This window comes from Amblyomma mixtum, chromosome 2, assembly GCF_055824585.1.
Source record: "Amblyomma mixtum isolate Tamu chromosome 2, ASM5582458v1, whole genome shotgun sequence".
NCBI lineage: Eukaryota > Metazoa > Arthropoda > Arachnida > Ixodida > Ixodidae > Amblyomma > Amblyomma mixtum.
This window is the reverse complement of record NC_143013.1, coordinates 42,835,901-42,850,400: the sequence shown is the minus strand read 5'-3', so window position 1 is coordinate 42,850,400 and position 14,500 is coordinate 42,835,901. Positions and strand designations below refer to the sequence as shown.

The following is a 14,500-nucleotide window of genomic DNA, read 5'->3' as shown; positions in this document are numbered from 1 at the left end:
TAAAGCGAGAGCTTTACTACTTGCACTTCCAAGCCTTTGCGGTGCGACGGCGGTGCGCATGAAATGACCTTTCGCATGACCTCTGTGTGACGTCACGCCGAAGACCTGGGCGACCATCTCGCGCCGTCTGCGAGTAGTGGCGGTGCCACCACCGGCGGCCTTAGATTGGATTGGATTAGATTAGATTGGATTAGATTACATTGGATTATATTATATTATATTATATTATATTATATTATATTATATTATATTATATTATATTATATTATATTATATTATATTATATTATATTATATTATATTATATTATATTACATTACATTACATTACATTGGATTGAATTGAATTGGTTTATAGAACCGATGCATTACCACAAGTCTAACCCCAAGCACCACCACCAGCTACACTACCAGCTGAACCATGGCGTAGGTACGGATATTGCTTTCGCAATTACCGGGCTTAACCAAGCTAAGCCACAGCGAATTTTTGTTTTCGTAAACTGAGCCGGTGTGCGAAGTTCAGCTCAAGCATTAGGTGAGGTGCATTCACGGGGTATACGTAGTTGGTATCGCGTAATAAAGGGGCATGAATCTGAACTGCAGCCCTGTACGAATTCTTTGGGCTGTCATTGCGCCGAATCGGTCAAACTAATTAGCAATAAACCTATCGCGAAACAATATGCAGATGATTATATGGTAGATCGAGAAGTCCTTGTGTTTTTAAATGGTCCTTTTTTTACCTTCCCCAAAAAGGTAAAAGAGAAGACGCGACTGACAGTAGCGACTGATAGAAGTGACTGACAACTTGAATGCTGTCAATCATCGTGTCAGTGAGCTGATTCACGGTCGGGCGATTTGGCTCAGTCAAATTTTCTGAACAAGGCAAAGAACGACATTATATCTGCATGTTGTCATGGTACGACAGCACATGCTAAAGATCCGATGTGATGTTTTTCTGAAGATAAGGAACGTGACATCTCAAAAAGCGCGCACACACCGTGCTTCACATACGTGCGGAAGTTTGGTAATTTAGGTGCGTTAGTACGGTCAGAATTAACTGGTAACATTGGAGAATGAGAGGGAGCCCGACTTGCACCGTCTCTAGCTGCGCAAGATGGGAAGAATGAAATATGTAATAGTGCTGGGAAACGGTCAACGCAAGTAACACTCGCAGCGTGCAGTTACTTTCAGTCTTGGTGTAACGCCCAAATGCGTTGCGCAAGCCGCATGAACGTCCCCGCTACTCAGACGCAAACTCCCGCAACTCCTTCCTGCCCAACCCACTGGGCGCAGGGACAGCGCGAGAGTAGCACACTCAGTTCACCAAAGGGGGGTGCGCCTCCGACGGACATGAATTATGTAACGCTCGCAAGAGATATCAGTTCCTCCAGAACGACCCCTCGCATTTCAACAGGCGGTGCGCAACTAAATAATGGAACAGGCGGAAACCCGAAAGGTACGCAAAGGGAAGGGGGGAGGGCACGCTGAACCGAAGAAGACAAACAGAGCGGCCAGGGTAGCGTAATGGCGCGCTGACCATCGGCCTCCACAGAGAGGCAATGGCAGCCCACCGTATGTGAAGGCAGCCCTAAGAGGAAATGCGCTGAAAAAAAAAAAAAAGGAAAAACCTTGGATCATATGTAGTTTAGTGCCACGAAGTTTATGCATGCCCTTTCTTTCTCCATCCTCTCCTTTTTACAAGGTGGTCTCTCTCAATACCCGCTCTCCCCGTCAAAAGAGAGAAGAAAGCCATTGAGAAAACGAGGCGCCGGCCGCAACGCCGTCCGCATTCGGATCGAGGGGCAACCTGGCGTATACAGGGTTGTACGGAGCAAGGATCTTGTTCTCGAAAGGCGCTTTCGGTCGGCTGCCCTCCTCATAATGGTGCGTCCTATCGAAGCAATTTACCCTCACGCCGCTGAAAAGACTTTCCGGGTGGCGGCATCGAGCGTAAGCGGGGCGGCGGGTTGGTTGGGGGAGGGCCACGAAGAGGAAGATATGAGTGGTCTTGCGATATTCTTCGCACGAGAAGTCCATTTCAAGCGTGTTGTGTGCTCGGAATCGACGCCTGCATTATAAGTGGGATAAGGCGCTGTCTGGCCTGCGGAAGAAAGTGGAGGGCTACGAGTTTTTCGTCGGTTCGGCGCTCGTGCTCGACGAAAAGTTTCCTTTTTTTTTTTTTCTTTTCAGCGAAAAGGAGGCTCCCAATCGAGGGAGTTGGGGGAATTATTGATGGAGATCTTTTGTACGGCTTGACGCGGTCTGGCTCGGTTGCTCTGCCAGGGTTGTTGTTGAGAAAAGCCGTGCGATTTTTCATCAACGCCGCTGTGCTCCTTTCCACTTTACGCCGATTTTGTAGCTGAATTTGCATATGACCGAGCGAGTCATGCTTCTACGTAAATCGCTTCAGTTAGGGAAGGAGCTACAATTTTTGCAAATGGGCGTCTCGAACACTAACATAGGATCTCCAATGTCGCACTGGAAATACAGTTCACTCAATAAAACAAAGACTCGACGGAGAACAAAAAAAAAAAAAGACTTGTACCTGTCCACAGCCAGGTTTTGAAGCACAAATATAAGACAGAGAATACCGCATGTTTGATGTTTCGCCTTAAATTTCTCTGTCTAAAGGTTTGGTTGGTTTGATTCTATCGGATTTAACGTCCCAAAGTGATTCAGGCTATGAGGGACGCCGTAGTGGAGGGATCCGGGTAATTTCGATCACAAGGGGTCCTTTAATGCGCACTGACATCGCACAGTACACGAGCCTCTAACATTTCGCTTCCAACGAAATGCGACCGTCGCGGCCGGGATCGAACCAGCGTCTTTCGGTTCAGCAGCCGAGTACCATAACCACTGAGCCACCTCAGCGGCTCTGTCTAAAGGTGCCACAAGCCTAAAGTGCTCGGCACCGCAGTCATGCTACACATGTCCAGCCTGAACAGGAGACGATTTCAAGTGGCCGCTGAGCTAAAAACATTTTGCTGGCATTTCCAATACAGAAGAAAGCGCCTAGACCTTTCTCTCTGGTTTGGACCCGTGGGGTGATATACTTTGCTGTCATTACGTTCCATAAGCTACAAATACGACTGCTGCCAATACGTCAGCTGTCATTGCGATAGTTGTCACTACGGCGTTACGAACAGTTCTGGATTGATCATGAACTTGATGTCAATAACAGTGGTACTTCCGCTACCGGCCGTCGGCCTACGATTTGGTGTCCATCCCCAGCCATCTCCTTTTAGAGCGCAGGCATTAAGTCATCGTCACAGGCTTTCGCAGCAGCATCGGAGCGATGTCGTCACAGGAGTTCCCGTGGCTCCCGTGGCCGGAGAGTAGTGACTACGTAAGCGCGACGCAAAATCGCGGCGCAGTACATCCGACCATTTCTTCTACTGCGATGAGTAAGGCAGACGCAGGTGCTAAACGCGCTGTAAAACGTGCAGCGAGAAGAGCTACGCTGAAATTCGCACTGCTTCAAGGGCAAACGTTCCGGGGAATTTTTCACAAATGTGTTTTCCTTTTGAGATTACTAGCATAGGATTCTGACTGCCATCACTGCACCTTGATTTGAGTGCGTTACCGCGGACTCTTCCGCTTAACCAGGCACGTAGCCAAGATTCTCTTTCGGAAGGGGCTCGAGGTAATACCTTATCAGGGAGGGGGTGAGTTAGATTTCGAGTAGGGAGACGGGGGGGGGGGGGGGGGGGGGGGGGGTGGATGCGCGCCTGCGCTTAACCAGGGCTTCATTTTGTAACACGTGACGTTTAACAAATTTACTCGCAGAGGAGTGGCAGTGGTAGGTGCTTCTCAAGAAGCCTGCGTAAGCGGTACCCTGCGAATGCCTTTCTTACATAATCTTCCGTTCAGCTCTATCTCGAGTTCTAACAACAAATAATGCTGTACCATTGAGTCCAGTCCGGATCACGTGACTTTAGGTCGTTCAATCCAGCTTCTCTGTTCGCGCCTCTCAAAGCAGTGTTTCGCACTTTGCAGGTGGAGCCCTGCTGCTGGATGACCTACACGCAGCATAGGGACACCCAGGAGACGCTGGCCGTGCTGGACCGACTGGACCTGGACACGGACAAGCCGAGCGAGGAGGAGATCGCACGCAAGTTCGGCATGGAGGAAGAGTACCTCGCTGGCACGCTGTCGTGCTGGCAGCGTGTCAAGCCCAAGATCTGGTCGCTCTTCGACGAACCGTACTCTTCCACAGCCGCCAAGATCATCGGCGTCATGTCGGTGTTCTTCATCTGCGTCTCCATCCTGTCCTTCTGCCTCAAGACCCACCCAAACATGCGCGTTCCGGCCATCAAGAACATCACCGTGCAGACCTCGGAGAGCGCCGTCGCCTGGACCTTGGACAAGATCCAGACGAACCCTCACGACGCCTTCTTCTACATCGAGTGCGTCTGCAACGCCTGGTTCACCTTCGAGATCATCATTCGCTTCGTAGCCAGCCCCAGCAAGCTGGACTTTGTGCGTGGCGCGGTCAACATCATAGACTTCACGGCCACGCTGTCTTTCTACATCGACCTCACTCTCCAGAAGCTCGCCTCGCACCTGGAGAACGCAGATATCTTAGAGTTCTTCTCAATCATCCGCATTATGCGGCTTTTCAAGCTCACTCGCCACTCGGCGGGCCTGAAGATCCTCATACAGACATTCAAGGCCAGTGCCGGCGAGCTCATCCTCCTCGTATTCTTCCTCGTATTGGGCATCGTCATCTTTGCTAGCCTCGTCTACTACGCCGAGCGGATACAGTCAAACCCCGAGAACGACTTCAACAGCATCCCGCTGGGCCTCTGGTGGGCTCTGGTCACAATGACCACAGTAGGCTACGGTGACATGGTGCCCAAGACTTACGCCGGCATGTTCGTGGGCGCGCTGTGCGCGCTGGCCGGTGTGCTGACCATCGCGCTCCCCGTGCCCGTGATCGTGTCCAACTTTGCAATGTTCTACTCACACACGCAAGCGCGAGCCAAGCTGCCCAAGAAACGAAGACGTGTGGTGCCCATCGAAGTGCCCCGGGGACCTCACCGCAGGCCACCCGACCTCAAGAACCCCAAAGACGCTTGTAAGGCGGGTAAGCGCCGGTGTGTGGGGGATTGCGCGCGCTTTCCAAACGACCCACCGCGCTCGCGTGCGTTAGAAGGAAGCACTCGCTGGCTCGATCACGACCCTGTGCAGCTCGTAAGCGCAATTATCGTAAACTGCGACCAACTAAAAACTTTTTAATCTAAAAATCCCGACATATTGAAGCCGTCTTGACTCCTTCTTCAGGGTTGAGAGGGGCTGATGGTTTGGTTTGGTCTAGTTTACAGGGTTTAACGTCCGAAAGCTACTCAGGCTATGAAGGGCGCCGTAGTGAAGGGCTACAGAAATTGCGTCCACCTGGGGTTCTTTTACGTGCGCTGATACCGCACGGTACACGGGCTTCTAGAATTCCGCCTAGATCGAAATTCGACCTCCGTGGTCGGGATCGGAGAGGGGCTGAGGGTTTGCGTCTTTATATACATGGTGGAGAGAAAAGAAGGAATGCGGCGTTGTGATGAGTGCGGGACAGGGTGAGGATGTTAACACAGCCAGGCTACTCTGTTGAAATGTTTATTTTTCAGTGCTGAATTATTCAAGTTACCCATAATTAAGGTCTCACGGCGCCATACTTTAAACTCTGTTGAAAATGACGCAGACCTGCAAAACAAGGAGCCAGGACGGCAGCGAGCACAACGATAGAGTGTCGGCGCAGACACGTACTAGCTTTCAAGCTGCATATTATAGGTACGTGTGCAGTTTTAAAAAATTGTCTAGAGACCATTGAGGAAGCGACTGCTTGCCAGGGAAGCTACGGCCTCAACAACTCGTACAGTTTACGTTACAGCAACGAAATAAATGTTTCCTCCATACTGTTCCGACAGCGCTCAAAATGTACAAAACCATCTTGCGCCTTAGACGCTAAGAATGACAGGTAACTGTTCCACAGTTGTCGCTATGTACTCATAAATGACGCTTGCTTTAATTTAGGCCGGAGCTGTTTATAACAACCGGCTTCAAATTACAGTACCTAAATCAATACCTGTTCACTGTGGCTGTCAAAAAAAAAAAAAAAAACGGAGTGTTGTCAAGACCAGAGCTTAACTCGTTCTCTGAACCGACAACGCAGTTTGCATTAGACAGGACGGTTGGAGCTCATAGCAGCAGTGACCGGAGAAACTTTCTGCAGCCAGCGCTATGCTGAGACCGCGCTGTTGTGGTGACGTCCACTACAGGAGTAGATCGCAGTGAAAACATTATCTCCTTCGTCTGTAAACACGACTTCGCACGTGCACAAAGCAGACCAGTGGCACAGAGAGAGAGGTACAGACGCAAAACTGCGAAGGCAAACAAACGATATGATTGTTTCATGGGCGTAAGGAGATTCCGTCTAGCAAGTGTCAGACACAGGCTTTGGGTAGAACATAATTAAATATGATCTTTAATGCTGTTCGAGGAGCCCTTCGGCATTTCTACCCGCATCGAGTGACGTCAGGGGGCACTTGCCCAAGTTACTGAGGCGTCTTTGAATCCAGTGGTGGTCTCTGAACCCAGCGCACCTTGTCAGAATTGTAGTAGTTTAGGTTGGCCGATAAACTGTGACGTCAAACTGCACTTCAGCTCTGGCGCTGACCAAGACCGCTGTACTGAAATACAAACGCTGCGCCCTGCCGTTTTAAGCTTTTTTTTTTCATGATTGCCGGTAGTCACAATTCAAGGCACAAAAAAAAAAACAGACACCCAAAGACTTTGTGTCTGTACCCCTTTAAGCCCAGTGACATTCATCGGGACTAAGCCTCGGCGACCATTGTTTCGCTACGCGAGTGAGCGCTCTTCCTACAGCGACAGCGTGATTTTCGTCGCTTCAACAGAGCGACGAAGACTCGAGCATCCTCTGAGCCCGCCACGAGTCGCCGTCGTAGCTACGTCCGGAAGGAATCCAATTTTGCGGTCCGAAGCACGAGTCTTAAGCACCCCGGTCTGAGCGATTTTAATTAAGCTCACAAAGCCCTGTCGTTGGTTCACAAAACAGGGGAGCCGGGAATGTTCTCGTCCGCCTTGTAAACTGCCCCCATTTAGCTATCAAGCGCGAAAGGTTCGGGGCTAACACGTCCCGGCTTTAGTGCCACGTCTGATCGTCACCTTCAGTCGACTGCAGTATTAGAGCTCAGGCCGACCTCCTCTGCCTTGCTTCGTAAATAAACCTGTCTCTATTCCCCTCACCCTCCGGAGAAAAACTTTTGTGGTAAATAACGTGTCACTGTGGCAGTCAGCAAAACGTGAAGAAGTAATTTTGACGTTCTCTGTGTCTTTCGCCTTGAAGTTTTTTTGTTTTTTTTTTTACAAAGTGAAACTAATTTATTTCTTTACATGTTGGCGTATTACTGTGAGCCGTCAATATTCGAAAAGAAACAATTTAGTTAGTATTTTTGTTTATTTATTTTATATTGATATATACTGCTGTGCTGCACACCAAGACATTGCAGGAGCACAGTCAGTTTGCAGTAATCAGTACACGTAAAAGAGGAAGTAAAAAAAAAAACTAAGCAATTGATTCTCAAATTCAGCCTGCGGTAATGCACGAATCCATCGTATTTGAGAGTTCTGTGGCCTGCAGAGGGAAATTATATTTATAATAAGCTATTCCCTTCATTTTTTAGAAGTGAATGATAGAATAGAGCTTCCAGCCGAATTGTGTGCTCGGCTAGCACGTTCTAGTGATTCACTATTCTGCTTTTCTTCTTATTTTTTCTTGGTGATTTAACTCATCTTTCATCATTTTGCGAGTCGACTACGGTGGACATGTTTGTGTCGTCAATGTTTCTGACGCAGGACGGCAGCAGCAAGTGATGGCCGACCTTCCCAGGAGGAACCAAACAATACGCACCAGAGGTCCGGGTAAGCAATCGATTGACGCTTCTTTATCCAGTTGACGGTTCTCTCGCAGTTTTATGTCTTCTGACGAAACGTAGTAGACGATATAGTTAGTCCCGTTTGCATGTGCTACCTGGTTAAGCGCGTTCTTATCGCTACCTCCATTCTGGTTCAATTATTTATTCACGATAACGAGGCTACGCAGGCGACCAGATTCTCCACAATAAATATTTAGATTTGGAAATTTCGCCTGCGTGTCCTGAAGAATGAGGTGATCAATACTTGTTAATATTTGTGTTGTCCATTACGCATCGAACACACTTCTTTTTCTGGGCTCACATATAATTTCATCATGCAACTCACCACCCTACGCCACGTGCTGAGTTACCTGATGAAATTATATTGCGGCTGGGGCGGAATTGCGGTTGTGTAAGCGGAACGCTAATGCGCATGTGCCGTGCCATAATGGAGACAGCAGCCGGTATCAGGTGCCAATAGTGTATTCGTCTGCTGCGCCACTATCTAAATTAAAATGGTTTATATTCCGAGCAATAAGCGCACTTTGTTAGCTTCGGGAAACCCACATTTGCCTCCTAATATACTCCCTATATGTCTGTATTCGATCTGAAATGCACTGATGTGTCAGTAAAAATAAAACTCAAACTCATTTACATTCGTTCATTACAGTGCGGAGCTAAAATGAGTACTAGAACACAGCATTGGAGGTGACCTGAGAGATTAAACCACGAAAAATAATGCACACAACCTGATGAGCTGAACGTGACAAATTGAATTACTGCATCAGTTTCCCCGGAAATATGTCTTTCCCCTTAGACGCGAGTACTGGTGCTGAATATATCACTGGAAGCACAGCGGCCCTCCATTCACTGTCGAAATACCGCACGCGCTTTGTTTCTTTACTTGTTTGTGTAGCAGGTATTGCTTTGTATGTTTTCTTCATGGTGTACGCAGTGTACTGTCGCTATCGAAAGTAAGAAACCCCCCGCTCTCCCGCCTCGTGTTCCGAAACTTGCCGCTATGCTTGGTGGCGCCACCTGACGAAGCACTCCTGATGGAGAGACTGGCACCGTGAGCAGGTCTGGACACCAGATGTTCTCGGTTAAGTGGCGTTCCCAAGCCGAGCGGCAACGTTCGGAACACGAGGGGGAGGATCTCTTACTTTTGCCTTTTGCTCGGGAGTTTAGGCAGTAGAAGCCACAGTGACAGTTAACTCCTTTTAACTTTCTATATCCTACATTCCACTCCCTCTTTCTCAACTTATACCTCATGGCAGACTTCTCGAAAAAAAAAAGACTCCTTTTTCCGTAACTCTCGGACTTGTTATATGCCGCGATGAATAAAAAGCGAAATCGTCAAGCTAATACGAAGAGCTATAGAATATTGAGCCTAGCATTGGAACGAGTGGGGGCTAAGGCTTTCAAGTTTGTCTCTAACTGAGCTCGAAGCGAAACGAAGCGCGAAGGAAGAACTGTGCTGGTTAAGTATCGACCAGAAAAGCTGAGCTATACTTGGAAGCCGCTCCTATTAACGCTCACCTGCATAAACGTCGCCTTGCCAAGCGCGAGACAATCGTGCAACATTGTCCGGTGTAATCAAACAGCCATTTCCAATCATTCTTGCGTCACTTCTGTGGGCAAATTCCTTGCCCTTCGCTGCGACAGGAACACATTTGCTCAACGGAGGAAAAACAACAACGCCAAGAACGCTGAGCACCGCCAAGAGGACTTGTACGTACGCACATACGTACGCTCCTTCGTCCAAACCATCCGGCACTACTCAACAAATTGAATTCCCTCGCGCAATCGAGTCCGCGTTACGATCCACGCGCCGCTGCTCCCAGCCGGATTTCTTCCGGTCGTGTTTACAGTCGGGGGAATGACGACGGTCCACCGAGCGGCCGGCTGTTCAAACAAGCCGCCGCTCCTTGGCCGCCAGGACGTGCCCGCCCTGGAAACGAGAGACGTGGGCTTGCAGCTCACCGGGCCCCGCTGCCCTAGGGTCCGCGGCGGCGTCTCCCGCCTGTCGCATGCAGGGGGCGTACACCGCAGTGTCCACTCTCTTTTTTCTTGTTCCTCCTTCCTCGCAAAAATGGCCGCTCCGCGTCCGGCGCCTTGAGTGCCTGCTCGAGTGGCTCGCCCCCCTGTGTCCGCGTGCGGCCACACACAAACACGACGAGGCACGTCGCGTAATGCGCGCTGCTTACCATGCAAACGGAGGGGAGGTGCTCGCGATTTCACCTGCCTTCTTGACCCGCGGTGATTCGTTGGGGACCGCTATGTTCGTGTTTTTTTTTGTTTTTTTTTTTTTTTCAGTGTTGCTTTAGTGCCTGCCCGAACGCAAACACGCACGTCGAAGAGGGTGCTCTGCGTTGGAACGGAAGGGAAGTGTTCGCGATTTCTCAGGACTGCGTTCGTGACATGTAGTGAGAGAAACGGCGCAGTGCATTCAATCAAGCGTGGGTTGTTCGCTCGAGTCCGTCCTGTTTTTACCAGGCTGACATTCCGCCGCCGCGGTGGCTCAGTGGTTATGGTGCTCGGTGCTGACCCAAAAGACGCGGGTTCGATCCCGGCCGCGGCGGCTGGAATTTCTTTAGAGGAGAAATTGTAGAGGCCCGTGTACTGTGCGATGTCAGTGCACGTTAAAGAACCCCAGGTGGTCGAAATTTCCGGAGCCCTCCACTACGGCGTCTCTCATAGCCTTAGTCGCTTTGGGACGTTAAACCCCATAAACCAAACCAAACCAGGCTGACATTCCTGAGAACAGCGCCATTGTGAGCTCGCTTTCATGTTACGCTAGGACGAAGGTTAATTCATAACAACGGGAATCTCAGCTCTTGCCTGTGCTTCGTAAAAGCGCGTTTTCATGATCTGAAAGAGAGAGCTGAAAGTTGCTTGGATAATGAGTTTAACTAAGAGGCACGCGGTAACGCATGGTTGCGTATTAATACAGAGCGCTCGGAGTTCTTGAGCGCCCACTGAAATGTGAGCATACGGGTGCTCTCGCATTCCGGCTCCTTCAAATGCAGCGTCCGCGGCTCAGATCGAACCCCCACACTCGTGGTCTATAGAGCAGAACGCCGTAGCCACTGAATCACCGTGGCGGGTTGAGATGACTAAAAGCTGCCTCGAATGTCGTATAAAACAGATTTTTTTGGGGGGTAGCTAAACAACCTCTCTCCAAATCTCCTGTTTACTTGCCTTTCAAGTTTCTTTCTTTTTTGTCTTTTTTTCCTCATTACTAGACTGCTAAAAAATACGGAATTATAGGAACAGCCCCGGTGCCGTTATATTATTATTTTTAATGTTATTAACGCGATAGCATTAAAGGCCCCGTTACGCCGAAAATCCGGCGTCGGTGTTGTCGGCGTTGCGAGCGAAAAATCACGGTCATGGCTCTGGCAGGTGGTCCCCAGAGAGCAACCTAGGAGGCAGGTCACGTGACCCTGCGGCATCATCCCAACCTGCCCACCGGATAGTGAGCAAACTGCCCGCCGTAGTAGGTGGTCATCCGACAGAGGCTTTGCACAAACATCGACGAAATCTGAGATTACTGGTTTTCAGCGTTAGCGACCTAAAAAAATTGGACGACGGTAACCTACTCTTAAGAGTACAATGCGATTGGATTAGAGGTCCCTTCACCGGAAGCACTCTCTCTCTTGCATAGATTCATAGATAGATATTAGGGAGACTGTATCTCTCGACCTGATGTGCAGTTCCACGGTGGGCAGGTCGCAATTGCATTGAATTTACTTGATTTAATTTAATTGCTACTTTTCATGGTGAGCAAGTTGTCCACAACCCGGTGGGCAGGTTGACGCCCGCCCAGCGTGGAGGGTGCACGCCACTTGCTTTTTCGTGACACGGACGGAGAGACGTCGCCTTTTATCGAGGACAGGATATCTAACGCTATCGCACTGATATAGAGAAAAGAGAGTCAGGAGTAGCGAGAAAGAAATATTGACGAAGCGGTAAGACCATTCTTCTGGCGCTCAACAACTAACACGTCCTTATATAGTGCCGTTTACGGTCATTTTGTTTTCAAAATGCATTTTTCAACCCATTCTGCTCTTAACCTGCGCTAGAAATCCTGCCAGCGATGGTGATTTTCTTTTTAACGACGCCGACAAGCATTACCCTCTCACATCGTTAACGCAACAGCTGCTGTGAGTAATGAGGAGCCACTGAAACAAACACCGGGAACGGCTGCAAAGAGTTCTCGGAGCCACTCAATGTCGTGCCTGCAAAAGAATGGACTGCTGGGCGAGTTGATGCACGCGCTTAAAGGGAAAGGCGCGACAAACGACAAAAGAAAGGGGACAGCAAAACCGTACATGCATGCGCGCTCTTGATACCGTCTCTCTCGCGTCGCTCGTCCACCCCTTCATTCTCAAAAAACTTTTCGTGGCTAAGTTAATGCGAGAGCAAGATTGTGTTCTTGAGAGCAAGTAAGGGAAATGAAAGTGCCAGTGGACGCTCTTTTGGGCTCGTCAATTCTTCATTAAGAGAAGCAAAGTAATAAGCTAACGCACCAGCGAAGGTATTTTTAAATGCGGAAGCATTAAATGCCTCATCGACACAAACCGGCGTTGCCCAAATAGTGGCCGCGTTACAAAACTCGCGGTTGGTCGAAACGTTGCGACGTCATCAAAGGTGGTATAATGCGATACGTTAACTACAAATAGTCACTACTAGTACTTACAACTGCACCAGCTATAAAATGAATAGAATTACAATATAATTAGAATGGCACTGGAATAGAACGGGGATGCTTTATCATTACTCGCGCGTAAATTCCTTAAGTGCGCCCGTTAATTTATTGTTGCTATAGTGCCACTTGCACCATTGTACCACAGGAATAAAAAAAATTCCCAATAACGAGAAAAGAGGGGGGGGGGGGGGGGGGGGTCCCACCATCGGCTGCGTCTAGTAGCGCCAAAGCCCATAGAGTTCAGGCGGTTCCAGCGCCTTGTAAGCACCGTTATGGAAAAAGTCTGACAAAAAAAGTGGAAAAAAGGGCGATGTTGGCTCTTGCTGTTTATGAGCAGAATCCGTGAGAAAGCGGTGAGAAAGAGATTGCTGGCATGTTATTCTGTTTTGCCGTTGTTTCTCCTGTTTCATGGAGTTATTAATTGCTACATGCTGGTTGTATGTGCGGAAGCGCAGAGGTGCACGTCGACTGTAGTAAACCTCGCGAGAGGGCTCCGCTGTGTTTAACCGCTTCGAACCTCCCAGAGATTCTCATGACGAACGCCTGTGGGCACTGTTCTCCGTCTCCCCTCACTATAAAGCTACTAAGTTTCCGGCCTCAGCCCGAGCTCGGTTCCTCGGCCAACTTGTCCGAGTAAATGAGCTGGCAACCAACCATGAACTTACTCCAGCAACCACGGCTATGAAGGCTTCTGTTATCGTATATATAGTTCGCCGTCTTCCCGCTTCTCGGCGCTCGGAAAGTTTCCCCCGGTACTCAGTGCTACCCCCCGCCACCTCCGCCGAAGCAAGGAGGGTGGTGAGCACTGCATGGCCCGCTAGGGCTCCCCTTTGGGCTTTCCTCGGACGGCACGGCGAGCGTCACTGTCTCCGGCCGCGAGGAGCTCGATCGATGCAGCCTACCGGCACGCTTTCCAATTAGCATTCCCGTCCGGCTCCGCGGTGCCTTGTTGCGCAACACAGAGCAGCGAGAACGACTAAGCAAAGGAAAAGATGAAGACGGATGACGAGGGTAGAGAGGGCTGGTCTTAATGAGGGCCTTGAATGTCAGTCTAACCGTTTACGCACACACGCACACACACGTACTTACATGCATGCACACCAGTGCAGCATAAGTGCGTCTGAGAAAAGCGACGAAGGCGAAGCTCCGTATTCACACTTCCGTTGCAAAACCTGTTCTGTGTCATAACAGCTGCTTCCTCAATCAATCGATCGATCGATTGGTCAACCTGTTAATTACCAAACGAGTGAATCGACCTGCACGCTTGACACGAACGATCGCTCGATCATTCTCACTCTCTCTCTCACTCACTCACTCACTCACTCACTCACTCACTCACTCACTCACTCACTCACTCACTCACTCACTCACTCACTCACTCACTCACTCACCGGACGCATCAGGCGATGATTTGCACATCAGTCAGTTTATCGATGGAGTCATCGTTTGTAAAATAAATATTGGCTATGCAGTGAAAAGCGCCTGCATTACTTATCGGTTTACCACTTATTTGTGCACGTTCCCTATGCCTCAGCTTTTATAAAATGATGCCAATGTACGATAAAGCAACAACGAAGCCACAAAACAAATATGCGAATACACGCATTCATCCGGGTGTAAAAACGTATGGGGCCTTCAGAGACAACAAAAACTAGTGCTAGTTGCCCAAGTATGTCACATTAAAATCCAGAATTTTTTCATGTCTAGCAACACAGGACTCGAAGTTCCAGCTAATCAAGGGGGCACATAACTGCAGTTCAATATGTTATTGTGTCTTATTTTTGCAAAAGTCAAGTAGTTAAGTCTAGGGAATGAACATAGTTATTTATGGCCGACAGTAATAATTCTGCATTAGAATGGATCTTG

The 14,500-nt window shown here is 49.2% G+C and overlaps 1 protein-coding gene across 6 annotated transcripts in view; it reads left to right on the top strand.

Moving 5' to 3' along the window:
* The window catches only part of LOC149359142 (potassium voltage-gated channel protein Shaw-like), a 228,244-nt gene that overhangs the window by 131,422 nt on the left and 82,322 nt on the right, over positions 1-14,500 (top strand). For all 6 annotated transcript variants that reach the window (XM_089571387.1, XM_089571391.1, XM_089571385.1 and 3 more), the window contains 2 exons: positions 3,995-5,084; positions 7,865-7,930. In XM_089571387.1, the coding sequence (XP_089427513.1) occupies positions 3,995-5,084; positions 7,865-7,930 (1,156 nt within the window). The remainder of the gene's footprint in view (positions 1-3,994; positions 5,085-7,864; positions 7,931-14,500) is intronic.